The sequence below is a fragment of the Clarias gariepinus genome, chromosome 7, assembly GCF_024256425.1.
Source record: "Clarias gariepinus isolate MV-2021 ecotype Netherlands chromosome 7, CGAR_prim_01v2, whole genome shotgun sequence".
Classification (NCBI taxonomy): domain Eukaryota; kingdom Metazoa; phylum Chordata; class Actinopteri; order Siluriformes; family Clariidae; genus Clarias; species Clarias gariepinus.
Window position 1 is genome coordinate 28,594,583 of NC_071106.1, and position 21,924 is coordinate 28,616,506.

The window sequence follows — 21,924 nt, forward strand, 5'->3', positions numbered from 1 at the left end:
GCCGTAAGTTTTGACAGCATACCGAGTATGTGTCAAACTGCGGGAGGATCTTAAATCTACTGCTGGACAGAATTTAATGAATCTTTTTCAGTAATTATATATCTGCCTAAAGTTAAACGTGCACCATAAATGTAACTAAAATGGTAAGTAAAAACTATGTTTTAATCAGTCACGTATGTGCCAGATTTAGTGATCTACTTTTAAATAAGCTACTTGCTTAACAGTGTAAACACCTACACCAATAGATATTAATTAGAAAAGCTAAACTGAATATTTTTCCCCTGGGGTTACATAATATTTTCACAAATTGGAATAATAGGGCTACCGGGTCTATAAGTAAATTTAAATGCGCTGGAGTTATTTTAGGACTTAACCTTTATTCAATCTAATCTTTTGAGTTCACATTTGTGATTTACAAGAGTTAAATCACTGTCCTATTGAAAGGCAGGCAAACATGTACGTGGGCTTATTTCAACCTGAAATAATAATATCACTGATTACGTTAAAGTTGACCAAAATCCAGAAAATTACATTGTAGGATTTTTAAAGACTTTATTTGCAAACTATGGTGGAAAATAAGTATTTGGTCAATACTTTGTTATATACCCTTTGTTGACAATGACAGGGGTCAAAGGTTTTTTTGTAAGTCTTTTCGAGGTTTTCACACACTGTTGCTGGTATTTTGGCTCATTCCTGTTGATGTTTTGGGGCTGTCACTGGGCAACACAGACTTTCAACTCCCTCCAAAAATTTTCTATGAGGTTAGGATTTGAAGACACTCCAGGACCTTGAAATGCTTTTTCCGAAGGCACTACTTCTTTGCCTGGGTGGTGGGTTTGCGATCATTGTCATGCTGAAAGACCCAGCCACGGTTTATCTTCAATGCCCTTGCTGATGGAAGGAGGTTTTTACTTAAAATCTCATGATACATGGCCCCGTTCATTCTTTTCTTTTACACGGATCAGTCGTCCTGGTCCCTTTGCAGAAAAAACAGTCCCAAAGTGTGATGTTTCCACCCCCATGCTTCAGAGTAGGTATGGTGTTCTTTGGATACAACTCAGCATTCTTTCTCCCCCTTGGTTTCATCTGACATTCTCCCAATCCTCTTCTAGATCATCCAAATGCTCTCTAGCAAACTTCAGATGAGCCTGGGCATGTAATGGCTTAAGCAGGGGTACACGTCTGGATTTGAGTCCTTGGCGGCGCAGTGTGTTACTGATGGTAGCCTTAGTTACTTTGGTCCCAGCTCTCTGCAGGTCATTCGCTAGGTCCCCCTTGTGGTTCTGAAATTTTTGCTTACAGTTCTTGTGATCTTTTCGACCCCAGGGGGTGAGATCTTGCGTGGAGTCCCAGATCGAGAGAAATTATCAGTGGTCTTGTATGTCTTCCATTTTTATAATAATTGTTCTTACAGTTCATTTCTTTACATCAAGCTGCTTACCTATTGCAGATAAATTTTTCCCAGCCTGGTGCAGGTCTACAAATTTATTTCTGGTGTCCTTTGACAGCTTTTTTCATCTTGGCCATAGTGGAGTTTAAAGTGTGACTGTTTGAGGTTGTGGACAGGTGTCTTTTATACTGATAATAGATGCTATTACAGGTAACAAGTGAAGGATAGAGGAGCCTCTTAAAGAAGAAGTTACAGATCTATGAGAGCCAGAAATCTTGCTTGTTTGTAGGTGACCAACTATTATTTTCCACCATAATTTGCAAATAAATTATAAAAAAAATCCTACAATGTGATTTTTTTTGGGGGGATTTTTTTTTTCTTATTTTATCTCTCATAGTTGAGGTATACCTATGATAAAAAATTATAGGCCTCGCTCATCTTTTTAAGTGGGAGATCTTGCACAATTGGTGGCTGATTAAATACTTATTTACCCTGCTGTACATAAGATAGACTACTGTAACTCCTCAGTAGATACACTGTACTTAAACTATACTTTTTGTGAGACATTTTCACATATAATAAACTATTTCATCATTACACATTATTATTAGACAAAATAACATGCTTTTCTCATTATTATAATTTTTTAAATTTTAATTCCACAATTACTTACAATCCAGATTGCATCATGATTTACTTGTTTATGGAACTGGACAATTTCATCCACCCACCACTTGATGCATGATTGCTTTGTGTAGTCAGGAAACACGGTTTGTCCAGGCCAGACCTGCAGGTATCATATGAAATACAGTATATGACTCAGAAATTTAATTAAACTTAAAAAATTGATGGAAGGATTCATTAACACAATCATTGTTTTAATAAGTATATGCAATGTCACAAAATGTATTTACATAATATAAATAAATGTTGAAATTGCATAAAGTTATCAAAACAATGCCACAGCAAATGTGCACAATTAAAATAAAATGGCGTCAAATAAAAAACTAAAAGCGCACTATTTATTAATTCATTTATCTATTTATTTATTGGACAGGTGGGGTATAAATTTGCTTTATACACAGTATACCTACAAACTTTATTGTACATGGTTATTATATAAATAAGCAAAGAAAAAAAGCAGCATACTTCGTAAAATACTTTTTTTCAGATAGAGATAAAACGAAGAAGGAAAGCTTAGAAGACAAAGGAGAAGAAAAAAAAACATCTCCTTACAACCAGCAATGTTAAATTAAACTTACTCTTTTGGTCATTACTCAAAACAGGCCAACTTAGCCTGTGATTTTGACTGACCCTAGGCACCCTCCTTGGCCACCTAAGACCTCCACCCACAGCCCTGGAGCATCCAACCTGGCGTAATTCTTTGGACTTTGCCATATTTTTGCTCATATCTCAGGAATGGTCAGTTCTGCCCGAAAGAAATAAATTTTGTCTGGCTTTCGATACCCTACTTGGGTGCTTGGGGCCTCTACCTGTGTTCCCTGGAACCTATAGTTGACGCCTCTAGAACCCCCTGAAGCTGGTTTGCTGAGTCCCTCATCTTTGGTTACTTATAGCACCTGACCCTTAGGCCTATTTCATAAAAACTTAAATAAATACATTTGCTCTATACAAATAAAATTGAACTGAATTGAATATTGGAACCAAATTTTCCAGTTTTTTTCTGGGGCTCGGACCTGAGCCTACAACACCAGCCGTGGCCTGCTGGGCACTCCTAGCAAATGACTCCATGGGGCCCTTCTTTGAACACTTCTAGCTCCTTATGTGAGTGGCACACATTCACCAAACTCCAGCCTCCAAAAGCTCCCTGAAATAATTCTAATGAGCCCTTCATTGACCCTCTAGCCCCAATGACCACAGAGATATGACACATCCAGCCCAAGGGAAACTGCACTGCACCCAGCCTCTTTAATCTTGCAACAAATGTTTGTGTTGAACCTGGTGCTCAATGACTCATAAATGATGCAATTCTGGGTCAGAGTGTTGTGGGTGGGAGAGCAGCTGCAATCCCACTCACCTCCAGGCCACAGGCCTCCATACCTGCCCCAAAATCCAGGCGGCTTACACCAGCTGACCCTGAGCACCCACAATAAATGGCCTGACACCTGGTATTACCAAAAGTTATGAATTTATCTTAAGAGCCTTTCTATAACTAGGGACATTTCCCCCCAGGTCCCTGGTATAAATAGCAGTGGGGACTTTGTTGTGTTTTTCTCTCAACTTGCTTAACCCCTGGGACACCCAAGAGGCAAGTGGTAGGAGGGCCACACACGTGATCCCTGACAAAATATTGGATTGAGCAATGACTTTTAATGGATCGCGGCTGCTCTCCCACTCACAACACCCCGACCCAGAATTGGATCATTTATGAATCATTGAGCACCAGGTTCAACACAAACATTTGTTGCAAGATTAAAGAGTGTGTGGCTGCACCCCAGGCCATTCATAAAAGACTCCCCCACAACGGCTCCCGGGCTAGAGCAAACAAAAATCTGTAGTGCTGCAGTGTCATTACGTTTAGATGGGATACATACATAGAGGTATTCAGCCCAAAAGTTTTCTGTCCAGAGGCAGGTCTAACATGACTATGCATTACTACTATTTATACAAATGTAACTTCCTTCCCACAGTAGAAACATTCTTTGATTTCCTGCCTGCTTTGGTGTTCTTCTAGGGTGATTAATGCTTGACTGATTTGCACGGGCTTGGTGGGGGATCAGAAGTCTCAGAATGGGTAGGGGTTCTGATTCTTTATGGTTCTTATGTAAGATCTTTCTTTCACTCTGAGCTAGATATGGATGTCAACTTGACCTGCCAAGTCCATGGTAAATCCCAAGTGACTAATTCCTTGTCCTGAGTCTGATAATTTATTATAGAAGACCAAAAAGATGTCTTGGTTGACCCATCAACACAAGGCTGATAATGTCCAAAACCCAATGCCAAAGTCATAGACCGTGGTGAAGTTCAAGAAATTGTCTCCAGTCGAATAAGGATTGATGTAAGTCTCTTTTCATTCGTTTTACTGGCTCAGTAGTTTTGTAGTGCAGTAAAACCAAACACCCTCTGGTGAGACTGTGGGTCATGGAGAGCATGATTCAGAAGAATCCCCTAGCCAACTCAACCACTAATACTTTCAGGATTAAAGCTCACACCCTCCAGACTCTCATGGACTTCATTAACACAGCTACACTCAAAAAAGGAAGTTGGAAACCTGTTACATGTACTAAAATGTAATATGTGTTTTGTACATAATAATTTCATGTTTCCAAGATATACATGAATAAATTATGTTGTATTTACATGAAATTCAACAACAACCAAAAAGATCTTGTCACTATGAAAACCGGAAATATTACAGCAAACATCGCAAGAAGATATCACGAAAAGAGAACACAGTTTGTTAAGAAGACAAATGTTTGACGGGCATGTGGAAAAGGTTAGCAGGAATTCATTCCCATCTTTATAAATAGAAACTAAATACTGAACATAAATGTCACCTGCTGTTTAGCAATGTTTAATTATGTTATTTTTGGTTAAGCTATTTTTATTAAATATAAAATAAAAATCTCTGTTTTATTCCGTTTGTCTTATGCTTCCTTCCTTCACAGTATTCTGTTGACTAGAGATTTTTATTTAAGAGAAATTTTAATTTACTTAAGTTGGATCAACTTAATTTACAACTGAAAAATTTGTTGTACCAACCCTATTCATTTATGTTAACAGTATTAAATTATGTTGGACGCAGCTGTAGTAAATAAGGTAATTTGACTGAACCTAAGAACATTAAGTTGGGCCAAAAAAATTGCTTAATGCTGAAAGAAAGCCATTAAATCGGGTGGAAATTCTTTCCTTGATTTAATTATGTTCATTCAATGAGTTATTTTTTGAGTGTAAGGATTTGATTGCTACTAAGAAACCACTTCACAGTCTGAGCTTTGGATGGAAACCCTTTACTCAAGCCATTGCTTAGTAAGCTGTCTGAGTCAGGTGGGACTGTGAACTACAGTGGGCAGACCCTTCCATCTATCTACTTATTGAAAGGTAGGACTGTCAATTAGGCAAATTTTAAGACAGGTGTGACAGGCGACAGTCTCTTTGCTTAGTCTTTAAGCTGGGCCGTAGTCGGGAAAACGAAAGCGAAAGTTTAAAGCCGTTAAATCGAACAGTAGTAATAAATCCAGACGTGAGACAAGAGGCAAAAACGAGAAGCAAAGCGAGGTTGGTAACGTGAAAAGAATCCTCAACTGAACGCAAACTGAAAACTGCGGCAAAAAGACACAATAATCCAGCTGTGAGACAACGCGCTGTGCTTTCTTGCTAAGCTGGATGTAATCAGCGCCAGATGAGAAACCGGTGTGCAGGCGGGGCGGTGCGAGGGCATGTTAGAAGCGATGACAGCGTGGGAAAAGTTAGTGGACTTAGAAAGAGGCTTAGTGGACAATTTATGACGCGTCGTAGCTGTGAAACGTGGGGTGTATCTGTCGCATGGATGAGGAGAGTAGAAGTCGGACTGCACATGGGTTGATTATCTCGGTGATAGTGAAGGGTCTGATGAACCGGGGGGAGAGTTTGCGTGAAAGAGTCTTCAAGGGAAGGTTCTTTATGGCGAGCATGACTCGATCTCCTACCTGATATCTGGGGGCCTTGGTGCGGTGGCGGTCCGCCTGTTTCTTGTAAGAGGAGCAGATTCGTAGCAGAGCTCGTCTAGCGCGTAGCCACCTCTGCTTGCAGCGGCGGACGAAGTGTTGGGCTGACGGATTTAGTTCCTGGGCTGGGAAGAGAGGGACACTTGAACGGGGTCAAGCCTGTCGACGAGGAGGGCAGAGAGTTGTGGGCATACTCGAGCCAAGGGAGAAATCTGCTCCAGGTGGTCGAGTCCCGAGTAGTCATACAGCGGAGGGAAATCTCTAGTGCTTGGTTCATCCGCTCGGTTTGTTCATTAGACTGAGGATGAAACCCAGACGACAGACTACAGAACACGCCCCAGAAGCGAGAGGTGAACTGAGGACCCCGATCCGAGACGACGTCTGTTGGAAGGCCATGGAGGCGAGATACGTGAAGGACTAACTGCTCCGCAGTCTCCTTGGCGTAGGGCAGCTTAGGAACTGGAACGAGGTGCACTGACTTTGAAAAGCGGTCGACTATAGTCATGATGCAGGTGTTGCTATCGGACAGGGGCAGGCCAGTGACGAAGTCGACGGTGATATGAGACCAAGGACAGCGGGGAATCGCTAGGGGTCTGAGAAGGCCGGCAGGTGGTCGGTTGTGAACTTTAGCTCGGTCGCAGATGTCACAGGCTGCCACGAACCTGGAGACGTCCCTTCCTAGCGTGGGCCACCAGAATTGCTGTTGGGTAACGAAGTGAGTCCGGGCAGCCCCTGGGTGGCAAGACAGACGGGAACCATGGGCCCATTCCAACACCAGAGGACGTAGACAGATGGGGACGCAGAGGCGTTTTGGGGGAGCATTGCTTGGGCCAGGCTCTTGGGTCAGGGCCTGCTGGACCTTGGTCTCGATGTCAAATCTCAAGGCTGCGATGAGACAGAAGGGAGGTAAAATGGTGTCGCCTGGAGTGGGATCCCTAGAAGAGGGAAAATGGCGCGGTAATGCATCTGGCTTAACGTTCTTTGAGCCTGGCCGATAGGACAGAGCAAACGAAGGTACTCGAGATTCCTATGGTCTGTCCACACCAAAAATGGGAGCTCAGTTCCCTCTAGCCAATGTCTCCATTCCTCCAGCGCCAGCTTGATGGCAAAGAGTTTTCTGTCTCCCACATCGTAATTTCTCTCGGCTGGCGATAGGCGACGGGAATAGTATGTGCAAGGGTGCATTTTATTATCTTGGGCGGATCTTTGGGAAAGAATGCCCCCGACACTGGTGTTGGAGGCGTCGACCTCCACCACAAACTGACGAGAAGGATCGGGGGTAATGGGGATGGGAGCAGAGGTAAGCCTTCTTCGCCCCTGTGCTCCAATAGAAACAGGTCTTCGTGGACGTCAGGGAGGTGAGTGGGGCGGCGACAGAGCTGTAACCCTGGATGAAGAGGCGGTAAAATTGGCGAAGCCCAGGAACCATTGTAGGTCTCGCCGTGAGGTCAGATTGGGCCACTTGGAGACTGCCTGGACCTTGGCTGGTTCCATCTCGATTCTGGAAGGGGAAATAAAGCCCAAGAAGGTGGTGGACTGTGTGTGGAACCTGCACTTCTCTGCCTTGACATAATGGTGGTTTTCCAAGAGTCTTTGTAGAACCTGACAAACATGACGCCTTAACGTTACTCCAGGCCTTAAGAAAAAATTAAGATGTCGTCTAAGTAGACAAACATGAAGGAGTTCAGGAAGTCACGCAGGACATTGTTAACGAGGGATTGGAAGACGACAGGGGCGTTGGCTAGGCCGAAGAGCTTCTGTGTACTGTGTTGGAAATGCAATTGCAATGGATAAGCGATTGCGTTTGAATTTTGGCAGGCTTGACGCTCGACGCAGAGAAAGTGAAAAAACAAACGAGGTCATCGATTTTGCTATTTAATTATGGCAGGTTCATGACTTGTAAGACATGGGAAATACAAATGCAAATGGACTTTTCTTTTTTTATTTGAAATTTGGCAGTCAGTGTGCGTTCACGAAGGTGAAACAGCTAACGGTAATGCAAAGTTTGCAATTGCATTTAAATTATGGCACACTTTGTGTGTCCACATATGGGAAACGCAATTGCAAATGCAATTTGCAATTCCTTTTGAATATTGTCCGGGATATCGCTCCATAGAAAATAGCTGTAATTTTAAATGTTTATTGCCACACCTTTGCCAACCCTTTAAAATATAGCTGAAAGTATTTTCACATTTTGAGTTTTTCACTACAAATTCAATGTGATGGTGTACTGAGGCTGAAGGTTAAAAAACAGTACCTTTATTTCAAAATTTATGTACCTTGCTGTACCTGAGTGAAATACTCAGCTGTTCTTAAAAAGACCAGCTACAGCTGTATCAGCATAATACTTTAACAGTTTAACATTCCAGTCCTTCAACTGCCTATTTAGATAAACAGAGAATAACAGCTAGATCATTAACAGACTCAGTTTGGCTTAGACCGCTGAGACCTACATTATGTTAGCTTAAAAATGTGTAAAATATAGGACCTTTTACGGCATGTATTTCTTTTGGTAACCCTTGTTATTTACCTCTCCCAGTAGTGGAGTCTTTCCATCTGCCTCAGTGATCCATGCATCCACTTGTGTTCCTCTGTTATATGACGCGTATTCTTCGCCATTGACTCTCTTGCTTGTGGCAATTGCAGGATCCTTTCACAAAATAACAGGAAAAGCACAACTTTAGGTTAATTATGATGGTCATTTCATCAAAAGAGCACAGGCGGTGAGACCTGAGTAGTTATGTGTGTCTTTTACTCTGTTACATGTACCAAAAAAAACTTATGAGTAATTTTAAATAAAAACATTTTGAGTAGGTTTACGATGATAAAAAAAAAAAAAACGTATACTCTTATACATTGGGATACACACTTCTGGTTACTTGTATTTCATTAAATAACTTTTTTTAATTATTGTGTGCATGTTCATTGCTTTCATGACGTTGACTGCTTTTGCATGTTGTTTAAAGGCAAACTCAATTGTACATTGCATCTTTTTATAAAGATGGCTGAAGAAATGGCTACTGAGACAGGTACAACAAAGTATCCCTGACATAAAGTTCTGACCTCACTGTTCTTTTTCCAAGCCACTAAAAACAAGAGCCACATCATGCACTGCTGACAAAGCAGTCAGTTACAAAATGGTAGAATTACTATAAACTCCAAAAAAATATGCTGGTATAGATAAAGGAAGATCTCTCTGTCAGCATTACTTGGAATTCTGTCTGTAGCATATGCCAAAGAGTTAAGAATCTCTGGTTTTACATACCAAAGCTATTATACATTCACACAGTAGCATTATGAGCTAGAGAGTATTATGCACACTCGGAACGCGACCGGCACTAGGACCCGGAAGTTAAGCGGTCGCGAACTAGGAAATATAAAAGAGGTAAACAAACCATAGCACCTCGCTCAGTCATTGAGTTTCGCCAATGCTACGTCGGAATCCTTCACCGAACTGTGAGTACTCACCTTCTTGGTTTAATTTCCTGATCGAGTTTGTATTCATAGGACGCGGGTTAGATTGTGTCTTTCCCTTACTCCCCATTTGTGAGAGTCCTTAGACTAAAAAGCGTGATTATCCGGCCTACTCGTGTTCTTCCGCGTTTGGGTTTACCATTCACGCTACAAAGGGCTAACTGCTAAAGCTACGTCTTCTGTTCATCCCAGGTTAGTTCTTGACAAAAAGCGAGTGCACGGATAGAGCTAGAATCAATATTTTCATATTTAATAGACGGTTTACCCGAACCAGTTGAAAACATAAAAAACAAATTCCTCCTGATCCTTTAGTAAAGAATCTAAAAGATCAGTGCATTTTTTCTGTCTGTACCACTCGTGATGCAAGCAACATTTAATCAGGTTTTGTTTTTATTTAATTAATGAAAAAAGCGAACTTTTTACCCGTGGTTGAGGTACTGACATTCAAGATTATGATAAAAACCTTGTAACCTTAGTGCATAATAATGTCAAGGAAAGTTTTTGCTTAAATGATTACGTAGGTCATAATATGTTGTAGTTTACATGGTTTCAAAATAATCACATTTTGGAGCACAGAATATATTTTGTTTACAAAAAGACCAATGTGATATTAGACACATCATGTTCTACCATGTTGCTACCATGTTGTACCATTTTTTACCATGTTCATGCCCATGCCCAGCAATCAGTGGGAGAGCAAACTATTTTTTTTGCTCTCCCACTGATTGGTGAGTTTCCTCCATATGTACCCATTCCTTATCACTTTCCAAAGACAGGCAGATTAGGCTAATTGGCATTCCCAAATTGCCCATAGAGTGTGAGTGAGCATGTGAGTGTGTATGTGTGTGTCTCTTGCGATGGATTGCCACCCTACCCAGAATCTTCCCTGCCTTGTGCTCTACAGATGTTACTCATACGGTATTCTGGTTTCACCGCCACACTTCACGGTGGCAGCATTTGGGTTTGTGCGTTTGCTGGCTTTTACTGCTGAGTGGCGCTATATAACTATAGGCCGACAAATTAAATAAAATCTTAGTAAAGGTAAGTAAACGTTAACACAGTGAGCCTTTAGATTTTATCATGTGTAATTAGAAAATCTACACATGTAGGTTTTTTTGTCATCTTATATTTTTTGTTCTTTAATTTTATAGTAGATTTATTAACTAAAATAAATGAAACTAAATAACCGTAAAAATTCTAACATTGTCAGAACGTGCTACTTTGTCAGCAGATTTTGTGTTTTAGCGTTATTATAAGAATTAAATGCTTTTTAACGTTTCTTAGTTCCATTAAATATAAGCAAAGTAAATGTTAACACAGTGAGCCTTTATATTTTATCGTGTGTAACACTCGCGTAGCCAGAAAACTCTGGGTGGGCATCAGAAAAAGTGGGTGAGCCACAGGTGTTGATAGATTAATTGAAAAAAAAACTATATAATAAAACTACATAAGATACATAGCCTTTATAAGACTCTACTTTTATTTGAGTGCATGCACAATGAAGACAAACCATTATGATTTTGTAAAATAATGAAAGCAAACAGGGATACAGCGCTATTCTGTTTCGATGAACTTGAGCGCGTCAGAAAATGAACCGAAACTCCACATCAATAAATTATTAAAATAGCCAGAGTGAGTTTCCTTGCTGTTTTCCCTGACACATTCATAATCATTAATCTACTTCTGTCGGTGTGGTGTTTCTTAGCCCTACCCGCTTTAAAACGGTGTATTTAGAGAAAGGCTCACCCACGAGAGGTTGTGTGTGTGCAGTCCACTACACAGCAAAAATGTCAGTATATTATGACTGAAATAAATCGGATCACGCCAGCATGTGTTTTGCACAGCGCCACAAAGACAGCGCTTATTTAATAAGTATTAATGTGTGTTTGTTGTATTTCTGGGAAAAAGAAATCTCTTATAAATCTCTCATATCAATGCGCATGTTCATCTGACTTTAGATCAAAACTCGGCAAAGTGAAAGAGCACATGCACACAACGCGGGTTAACGCGAACATTTTACATTCACAAAAAGGCTTATTTACAACCACATTTCAGCCATTCACACACAAGCATTGTGTTGTGTGTACCAACATAAGCAGCTTTGTTTCAATCATAATATTTATCTCTCATGCGGGCGACATATACTTGCTGATTAAACACTGCATTTTTTAAAAGTGAAAGCGAACTTTAATTATTAATAATTAAATAATTGTTCCATGTTGGACATAAACAGCAAAAAGCACCATGAATATAATTTTTTTTTTTATTATTTGTTTCATGTTCTTTTGCTGTTTGGGTTCAGTGTTGAATAATTATTTGAAACCAAAGCGTAAACCTTTGTGTATTCATGCCACAAGTAAATTGATCATACAAAGATTATTACGTTGTGCTCGGACCACTGAGCTTCATGCCACCAGGCCACTCAGGAAACAATACTATAATTTAATTGAACAATACAAGTGTAAAGACGAATGGCTAAATATCCAATCAGAATTTAGCCAGAAGTGTGTTAAATTCATGCCACAAGTAATTTGATCATTCAAAGATTATTACGTTGTGCTCTTTTTTGTGAGGAAGGCGAAGAGAACAAAGGCAGAGCAGAGGACAAAGTGGTGGAAGCTGAGAAAGGAAGAATGTTGTGAAGTCTTTAGGGAGGAGTTGAGACAGGCTATGGGTGGTCAGGAGGTGCTTTCAGTTGACTGGACAACTACAGCCAATGTGATCAGGGAGACAGGTAGGAGGGTACTTGGTGTATCATCAGGTAAGGGGAAAGTGGACAAGGAGACTTGGTGGTGGAATGAGGAAGTCCAGGAGTGTATACAAGGAAAGAGGCTAGCTAAGAAGAAGTAGGACACTGAGAGGACTGAAGAGAGTAGACAGGAGTACAGGGAGATGCAGAGTCAGGTGAAGGTAGAGGTGGCAAAGGCCAAACAAAGAGCATATGAGGACTTGTATGCTAGGCTAGACAGTAAGGAGGGAGAGGGGGATCTGTACAGGTTGGCAAGGCAGAGAGATAGAGATGGGAAGGATGTGCAGCAGGTTAGAGTGATTAAAGATAGAGATGGAAATGTACTGACAGATGCCAGGAGGGTGATGGGAAGATGGAAGGAGTACTTTAAGGAGTTGATGAATGAGGAAAACGAAAGAGAACAAAGAGTAGAAGAGGTGACTGTTGTGGAAGAGGAAGTAGAAAATATTGGTAGAAGTGAGGTGAGAAGGGCGTTGAAGAGGATGAAGAGTGGAAAGGCTGTTGGTCCTGATGACAGGCAAGGACCCATGTGGCAATTATAGAGGTATAAAGCTACTGAGCCAGACAATGAAGCTGTGGGAAAGAGTAGTGGAAGCTAGGTTTAGGGCAGAGGTGAGCATTTGTGAGCAGCAATATGGTTTTATGCCTAGAAAGAGTACATCAGATGCATTATTTGCTTTGAGGATGCTGGCGGAGAAGTACAGAGAAGGTAACAGGGAGTTGCATTGTGTCTTTTTAGATTTAGAGAAAGCGTATGACAGGGTGCCAAGAGAGGAGCTGTGGTATTGTATGAGGAAGTCTGGAGTGGCAGAGAAGTATGTTAGAGTGGTGCAGGACATGTATGAGAGCTGTAAGACAGTGGTAAGATGTGCTGTAGGTGTGACAGAAGAGTTCAAGGTGGAGGTGGGTCTGCATCAAGGATCGGCTCTAAGCCCCTTATTGTTTGCTCTGGTGATGGACAGGATGACAGATAAGGTAAGACAGGAGTCCCCATGGATTATGATGTTTGCAGATGACATTGTGCTCTGTAGCGAGAGCAGGGAACAGGTGGAGGAAAATTTGGAGAGGTGGAGGTATGCTCTGGAAAGCAGAGGAATGAAGGTTAGCCGCAGCAAGACGGAATACATGTGTGTAAATGAGAGGGACCCAGGAGGATCGGTGAGGCTACAGGGAGCAGAGGTAAAGAAGGTGCAGAATTTTAAGTACTTAGGGTCAATGGTCCAGAGCAACGGAGAGTGTGGAAAGGAGGTGAAGAGGCGGGTACAGGCAGGTTGGAATGGGTGGAGAAAAGTGTCAGGTGTGTTGTGCGATAAAAGAGTATCAGCGAGAATTAAAGGAAAGGTGTACAGGACAGTGGTAAGACCAGCGATGCTCTACGGCTTAGAGGCAGTGGCGCTGAAGAAAAGACAGGAGGCAGAGTTGGAGGTAGCAGAGCTGAAAATGTTGAGGTTCTCTTTGGGAGTGACAAGGATGGATAGGATTAAGAATGAGTTTATCAGAGGGACAACCCACGTTAGATGTTTTGGAGATAAAGTCAGAGAGGCCAGATTGAGGTGGTTTGGACATGTTCAGAGGAGAGATTGTGAATATATCGGTAGAAGGATGCTGAGGTTGGAACTGCCAGGCAGGAGGTCTAGAGGAAGACCAAAGAGGAGATTTATGGATGCAGTGAGAGAGGACATGAAGTTAGTTGGTGTGAGAGAAGAGGATGCAGAGGATGGGGTTAGATGGAGGCAAATGATTCGTTGTGGCGACCCCTGAAAAGGAACAGCCGAAAGACAAAGAAGGACCACTGGGCTTCTGATTCCAAAATTAAAATTTTTACCGTTAAAAAAAAATGTTTTTAGAAGCACTTGAGCTGTTGTTTGTGCTGTTTTCTTTAATAATAACAATAGACAGATAGAAACAGAGAGTCTGTCTAAACTAGCAATCATTTACAAATTACTGTAAATTGCGACTGATTTATTTTTGCTTTTGCCGTTTGGCCGCGACAGAGTGCACGGCAGTAATAGACATTCCCTTTGAGTAACGTCTGAGGAGAGAAGTTGGGTACTAGCCAGGTTTATTCGATAAGTCCTCGATTAGGGAGTTCAATAGACTTAACTGTAAGGCTCCCTCTACAATGCCTATTGGTGTTCATGGGGGGAGATGGGATTACTGTCACAACACAAACTCCACCATAAACAAACCAAATTTCTGCAGCATATTGTCTCCACAAAAAATGTAAAACTTAACTGATTAAAAATAAACAGATAAAGAAATGACTTACAAATATGAGAATATATTTTTGCCCTTCTGCATGCATGTAATCAGCAAACTCTGGCAGGCCTTTGAACTTCACCATATCATATGTGAAATCCTTTTTTTCCTCCATGTAGTCTATATCTGTGTACTGCACATCCTGGAACAGGTGAAGCAGGAGAACAAATAAGTGTTTTTGTTATTAATGAGTGGATTAGTTATCTCATTCGCTCAAACTCTGCCAACCTCCGTTCTCAGTTCATCTTTTTTAACACTATTTGTGATTACCGAAGATTATATTTTAAAGCCAAGTACAGTGGAACCTCGGATTACGAGCTTAATTCGTTCCGGAATTGGGCGCGTATTCCAAAACACTCGTAAACCAAATTAAATTTTCCCATAGGAAATAATGGAAACTTCAATTATTCGTTCTACAGCCCAAAAAATAAATACATAAATATAATTAATACTAAATATAAAGTAAAAATAAAACAAATTAACCTGTACTTTACCTTAAAAAAATGTAAAAATAAATCCAGACAGATAAGGGTTTTCGTTTGTGCACGCAGGGTGTGTGTGTGTGTGTAAAATAAGCGCGCACACACACACACATGCACACATTAACGGATAGACCGTTTTTAAAACCGTTTAAAAATTAGCAAGGACCATTTCTAGTCACACTCACGTGAGCGCATACTAACAGGATCACTGCTGTAAAGTATTTACCCAGCAGGAGAGACGATTACCTAAAATTCCGCTGCAAAAGAGAGAAAAACCGTTGCGTCACTTGTGATGACGTGACGCTCGGTGTAAAAACAAGAAGCGCATGCGTGGAACATGATACTCAGTGCTCATAAACTAAGACAATGCTCGTTTTTCAAGTAAAAAATTATAAAAAATTGTTGCTCGTCCTGCGGAACACTCGTAAACCGAGTTACTCGTAATCCGAGGTTCCACTGTACATGAAAATATAAAGAGAGAAACATTAAAAAATTAGAAAATATAAGTTTAGAAACCTTTTTGCTACATAGTACTGGTAAAAATTACTTTGACTCTTATTAAATACACTATTGGTTGGTCACCAGCTCTGCCAGTCACAGTTAGTTAATTCTTCAGAAGGCAGAAGCATATATGTTGGCAAAGCAAAGTAACTGGTTAAATAAACAAACAAATCGGAATCTGTTGAAAATAATTTGTGTTGGTGGAACTGCTGTATAAAAGCAATATCACACTCGAGGTCATGCAACTGCATTACATAAATATGTACTAGCTGTAAACATAAGAAGCATTCTTTAGCATCAGTACTTCTGAAAATCCCAAACCTACCTAATTATTTTGCAGCTCTACATGCATATGATAACAAACATACGCTGAACTTTGATTATGTTTTGACTAGAAACATAAGAATATATCTAGTAATGAGATTTCTGAGACTTACATAAGGAAGGCCAATTGCTCGATTTCTCTCCACTATTTTTTTCAGTTCTTCCAGGCTGCCATAGTCCCAGCGAGAGAGCTGGAAACCCAAAGCCCAATATGGAGGAATGGTTGGCCTGCCAACCAACTAGAAAAACACACAAACACGGTACACACACACACACACACACACACACACACCATGACTATGTAAAACCATTACTATGTAAGTAATTTGGCAATTCTGTAAATTCGTAAACTGAATTAATTCATGTAAATACAGTTGGCCCCAAATCTGGATGCATCAGCATTTATTGTTATTTATTGTTATTTTTATTTTAGATCCCAGACTAAAATAAACACCAACAATAGAAGCTTCAATAGAACCACATATAGAACCATTTTAATTTGCTGGAGCTCAAGGGGTGCATTATTTTCACAGCACAGAGACAGCACTTGTTAAAGTAGTAAATGACCTCCTAGTGGCCTCTAATCAGGATTGCGTCACTATACTTGTGTTACTCGACCTCAGTGCAGCTTTTGGCACTATTGATCATAGTATTCTCCTTCACAGATTAGAAAATGTAGTAGAAATTAAGGGAACGGCCCTCTTATGGCTTAGATCCTATTTGACTGATCGTTATCAGTTTATAGATTTAGATGGTGACCATTCCTCATGATCTCAAGTTGAGTTTGGTGTTCCACAGGGTTCTGTTTTAGGCCCACTGCATTTTTCCCTTGGTGTGATTATAGATTCCAGCCTTTCATTTGAAGCACATGTAGATAATATTACCAGGATAGCATTCTTTCACCTCAAAAAGAAGGTAAAAAAATATATTGTCACCAAATGATGCAGCAAAACTAGTTCATGCTTTTATCACGTCTAGGCTGGATTATTGTAACACCTTACTGTCTGGTTGTTCAACAAGGTGCTTAAACAAGTTTCAATTAGTCCAAAATGCAGCAGCGAGAGCCCTCACTCGAACCAGAAGATACGAGCACATGACTCCTATCTTATTCACATTGCATTGGCTTCTTGTGAAATTTCGCATCGATTTTAAAATACTACTCGTGACGTATAAAGCATTAAATGGTCTCGCGCCACATTATCTGAATGAACTGCTAGTGTCTTACAATCCGCCACGCCTACTTTGATCAAAGGATGCAGCCTGCTTGTCAGTACCACGTATTACTAAAACTACAGCTGGGGGAAGAGCTTTTTCTTACAAAGCCCCAAAGTTATGGAATAGTCTTCCAATTAATGTTCGGGACTCAGACACAGTCACAGTGTTTAAGTCTAGGCTAAAAACCTATTTATTTGGCCAAGCATTTTTGTGAATAGATTAGCCTTAGGTAAAGGAGCAGATCTGGGGGACTCATGGATGTAGAGTTTTAGGTGAATTTGTATGTTTAGATGCTGTCCTCCCCACTCTCATTGATCACTCAGGTTTGTTGACGGTGAGGTGATTGGTTGCTTTACATCTCAGGAAGCCCTCATGTCTGTGTTTCCTTATGGCTCTCCCTTTTTAGTTATGCTGTCATACAGATGGAGCCACGTCAAATAGCCTCGACCATGTGAATGGCCTGCGAATGGCGTACGGCTGCCCTATGCATGCTGTGATCCCCCTACTTTTCCTTTGTGATAGGCGTGTCAAGATTTCACAGAAAACACGCCCATTTAAGCACCATTTATGCATTTACCTGGTTCCACCACTAGATGGTGCTTCGTTCTCAAGAACATGTTAACACAAGCCAGCACTTTAGCTGCGCTGAGTTGCAATCACGTAATTTTAACAACCCACCCCTCCCCCACTGAACTGACGCTACCAAACTGCACTACAGAGATGAAGATGGAGGCTTAATGGACTTTTCGCGCTAAGTGGTGTTTTATTTTATAAAAATTTGTTTGGAATTAGTTTACAGTTTTTTTTATTGCCCGTTTTGAAAATCACTGGCAGCACCAGCAGTGGTCAGATGTAACTTTAGATAACTTAATGATCTGTTTACCAAGTCTGGAGATAACATTACAGCTCAGTGTCAGTGTCACAAACTCACAATGTCACTCCTCTTTAACTAAAAAAGACACTAAAGCTTCGAAAATACTATTAATGTCCCTATTACAAAAGCTGCACTACCCGATGAAGAGTGTTTGTGCTCTATAAAAATACCTTTAGAGTCTGACCGCGTGTTGTCTGGATCAATTCTGCAATTATTTATTCTTTGGGTAAGAGTTAATCTGCAGGTTATATCTGTGAATATAATGTGATGCAGTTCATGGAGGACACAAGCTGAGGATAGATGTACAGGAGCTAGCAAGCTAAATGCTCATAACCGGGTTTATATTTTTCTCAATTTGGCCGTGACTTTGTGCTGTAGCACGAGCGCTTGGTTAACGAGCTGGATAAAAACTCTGAAGTGTTTATCAGTTAAGGAGTGGGGGGAGGGGGGCGGTGTGTGTGTGTGGGAGGTGTGGGGGGGCTTCAGTACTTGGTAAGTTATAGTTTGACTTCAGCGATGAATTAATGCATATATAGGAGTGTTATATCGCTTAACTTATTTGTATAAAAAGCACATTAAGTATATTCTCGGTTAATTTAATGCAGACGATAATACAGAACGCTAGCAACGTTCACTGGTTAAAGTTAGCACAGGCAGTTTATTTACATTCCAGAATTCCCCCAAAACAGTATTTTACACACTCTGTGGTGTAGGTTTACTAATATCTTTTATATTTATTACAACTAGATATTATGTAAAGTTTATATATCTTTGTCTTCACTAAAATCTCCTGTTGTCTTTAAGCAGAGCTCCGCTGTGGAGGATTGGGGGGTCAGACGGATGACAGTTGGCCTTTTGGAGAAACTGGAGGAGCCTAAACAAGCTGTTGAGGAAGCTGTAGGAGGGATGATGTCACAGTGCAACAGCTTTAGAATGATGTTTGGTCAGGTCTACTGTATTTTCTGAACATAAAATTGCAAAATGTCTGATACTTTAGGGGGGAAACAAAGAAATTAAACTGTTAATTAATTAATTAAACCATCTTTAATATTTTTTAAATTGATATTTTAATATAAAAGAACCAGATAGAGACTGATAAGCAGCTGGTGTTATCCGGGTATTTTAATGACCTTTAAGCAAAAATACAACATGTATTCACCTGATTTATACAAATTACTGTTTTACCATTGACTAGTTTTGGAAGAAGAAATTTTATTTTTATAGTCATGTGTGCGTGTTTTAATTGTTGTGGGATTGTTTGGGTATTTAAAAATAAATTTACTTGAACCAACAACTTCAATGGGCAAAAAATGGTAATCGACATTGTTTTAAATATTCAAAAAGTTGGGCTAATAATAATTATAATAATAATAATAATTATTATTATTATTATTAATATTGTTACTGGTCATAGAAACAAATTCGTTAAACACGATCATATGTATCTGTGCTGGTTTGTGTATGTGATTCTGTGACCCATAATCACTTTTTCTCAGTATAAAATTTTTTGGGGGGGTTTAAGAACTCCATCAAAAGAGCAAAGACAAACTTAGAAGGAGTGGAAGGTGAGAAACCTCAGTGAAGATATAACTGACTATGACATGGTGCTAATTGCTAATATATTGTAGAGATATAACTGACTATAACATGGTGTTAATTGTTCTGTCTGTGTGTGTGTGTGTGTGTGTGTGTGTGTGTGTGTGTGTGTTTGGCAGGGGGAGGGGTTCTTTGGACTTACTTGTCTGTGCTTGAATGTGTTTGTGTTAAAGCTGACGGTGAAATGCAGGAGAAATGCACTTTGGTAAAATTATATTGCTTAAATATTTTGCAGCTCTGTCTTCTTTGCATTGCTTCGTGTTTATTTACTTCCTTCGCATCGCATGTATAATGCACTCTAAAATCGACTTGGAAAAAACAAACTTGAAAATTATATAACAACCAATCAAACACCACGTTATTAAAAGTAACGAATTTGTCACTACTCTTCTCTTATGCAGCACGGCTAAAAAGATAATAAAAATTAAACCAAAGTGCTGCAGGTTTGGTGTCTGTGAGCTTTTCTTAATCAGAGTTACACAGGGGGGCATTTTGTGGCTGCTCTCTCTACTTAGATATTGCACAGAGGGGAGTTTATTTCTGTTCCAAAATGTCTTTGTATGCTAAAGCATTAACATTTTTTTTCACTAGAAATAAGTGGCTGAGAAACTCCAACTCCTGAGAAACAACACCACATCATAGTCCCCCCTCCAAAAAACTCTTAGACTTGGCACATGTACTGTTCCCTTTCAAAAGCTACACTCGATGCTGTGAGAAAACGCTATTGGGAAAAGGTCTTTGTTCACCGGTTGTTAAGTAAGGAGTAATCCTTATTCGTCCCATATCTTAGTGCCATCGACGTTGATTTATTCGACGATCATTGATGCAAAGACACGGGGCTATATGATGATGCCCCAGACTGAAGAGATGCTTGTGGGCTATCTCTCTCCTGGGAGCTCATCATCATTGAAGAAGCCCACACTCCCCACTAAGCCGTGTAGACTAACATCTTTGCTAATGGGGAAGGCTTTTCAGGCAGCGGGTCAGGCCGATGCTGCCCTGCAAATCATGGTGGTTTTGCAGGCATACCAGGCTGATCTGCTGATGGACTTGACGAAGAGGCTTTTTCAGAGCTACGTCAAGCCACGAATTTGTCTCTCCATGTGACCAAGTAGACGGCCCGTGCCATTGGCTGTTCTATGGCTGCCATGGTTGCCACGGAGAGACATCTGTGCATAAAGGATAAGGATTGTACGTTCCTCCTTGATGTCCCCATCTCACCTTCTGGCCTATTTGGCGACGCCACTAGGTTTCTGGGGCGAAACGCTATAAAGAAGCGTTCATGAGGTTACTTTCTGAGGAGTATCATCTCCTTCAGGGAGAGGAGCATAGTATTTTATCAGAGAATAAGAACTTCTTCCTGGCACCCTCAAGAGGCCATTGCCCAATCTTTGCCAGCAAATTCAAATTAAAATTTTATTTGTCACATACACAGTCATACAGTACAATATGCAGTGAAATGCTTAGACAACTGCTCATGACCTAAAAATAGAAGACTATAAATAGTAATAGGAAATAAATATGAAAATTAAAATAAAGGGTCAATAAAACTAGGAAAGAATAAAATAAAATATAAAAAAAAAAAAATATATATATATATTATTATATATAAATTAAAGTAAGAAAATAAATAAATAAATAAATAAATAAATACCTGTACAGCAAAAATACACAATATAGAAAATATTTAAAGAATGTATGAAGAAATATAGAACAGTAGTCCCCAGCGAAGTTCGGTTGCCTCCTGCCATGTTTCAGGACACCAAACATCTAATACATTCGCTTTCGATGACGAAGCTTACCAGTATCGGGTCCTTCCATTTGGCCTAGCCTTGTCACCCTGCACATATACAAAAGGCATGGATGCAGCTCTGGTTCCTATACGATTCCAGGGCATCCATATTTTGAATAACATACATCAGACACAGCACCAGGATGCTGCGCTCATTGTGGCGGGGGACTTTAAAAGTGCCAACATCAAACGCGCAGAGCCGACCTTTTATCAGCATATCACCTGCCCCACCAGGGGCGAAAGGACACTGGACCACTGTTACACGACACGTCTAGGATGGCTACAAGGCACAATCTTGTCCACCGTTTGGTAAATCCGACCAGGCCGCCATCTTCCTCATGCCAAAATACAAAGGCTGAAACAGAAAGTTCCGGTTGAGAGGGAGGTTGGGCGCTGGATGAACCAATCAGTGACCGCGTTACAGGACGCACTTGAGGACGCAGACTGGGACATGTTCCGAAACAACTCCGATGATGTCAGTGTGTTTACGAAAGCGGTTGTGGGATTCATCGGAAAAATAGCGGATGATATCAGGGAGAAAAAAACTATTAGGACGTTTTCCAACCAGAAGCCGTGTGTGGATAAAACTATCTTGGCACCG

At 40.5% G+C, this 21,924-nt stretch overlaps 1 protein-coding gene across 1 annotated transcript in view; it reads right to left on the bottom strand.

Annotated features, from left to right (window-relative positions):
* The window catches only part of si (sucrase-isomaltase (alpha-glucosidase)), a 187,492-nt gene that overhangs the window by 139,038 nt on the left and 26,530 nt on the right, over window positions 1-21,924 (bottom strand). The window contains exons 10-13 of the mRNA XM_053500142.1: window positions 15,960-16,085; window positions 14,550-14,681; window positions 8,588-8,707; window positions 2,064-2,177 (exon numbers count right to left, since the gene is read on the bottom strand). Coding sequence (XP_053356117.1) covers window positions 2,064-2,177; window positions 8,588-8,707; window positions 14,550-14,681; window positions 15,960-16,085 — 492 coding nt within the window. The remainder of the gene's footprint in view (window positions 1-2,063; window positions 2,178-8,587; window positions 8,708-14,549; window positions 14,682-15,959; window positions 16,086-21,924) is intronic.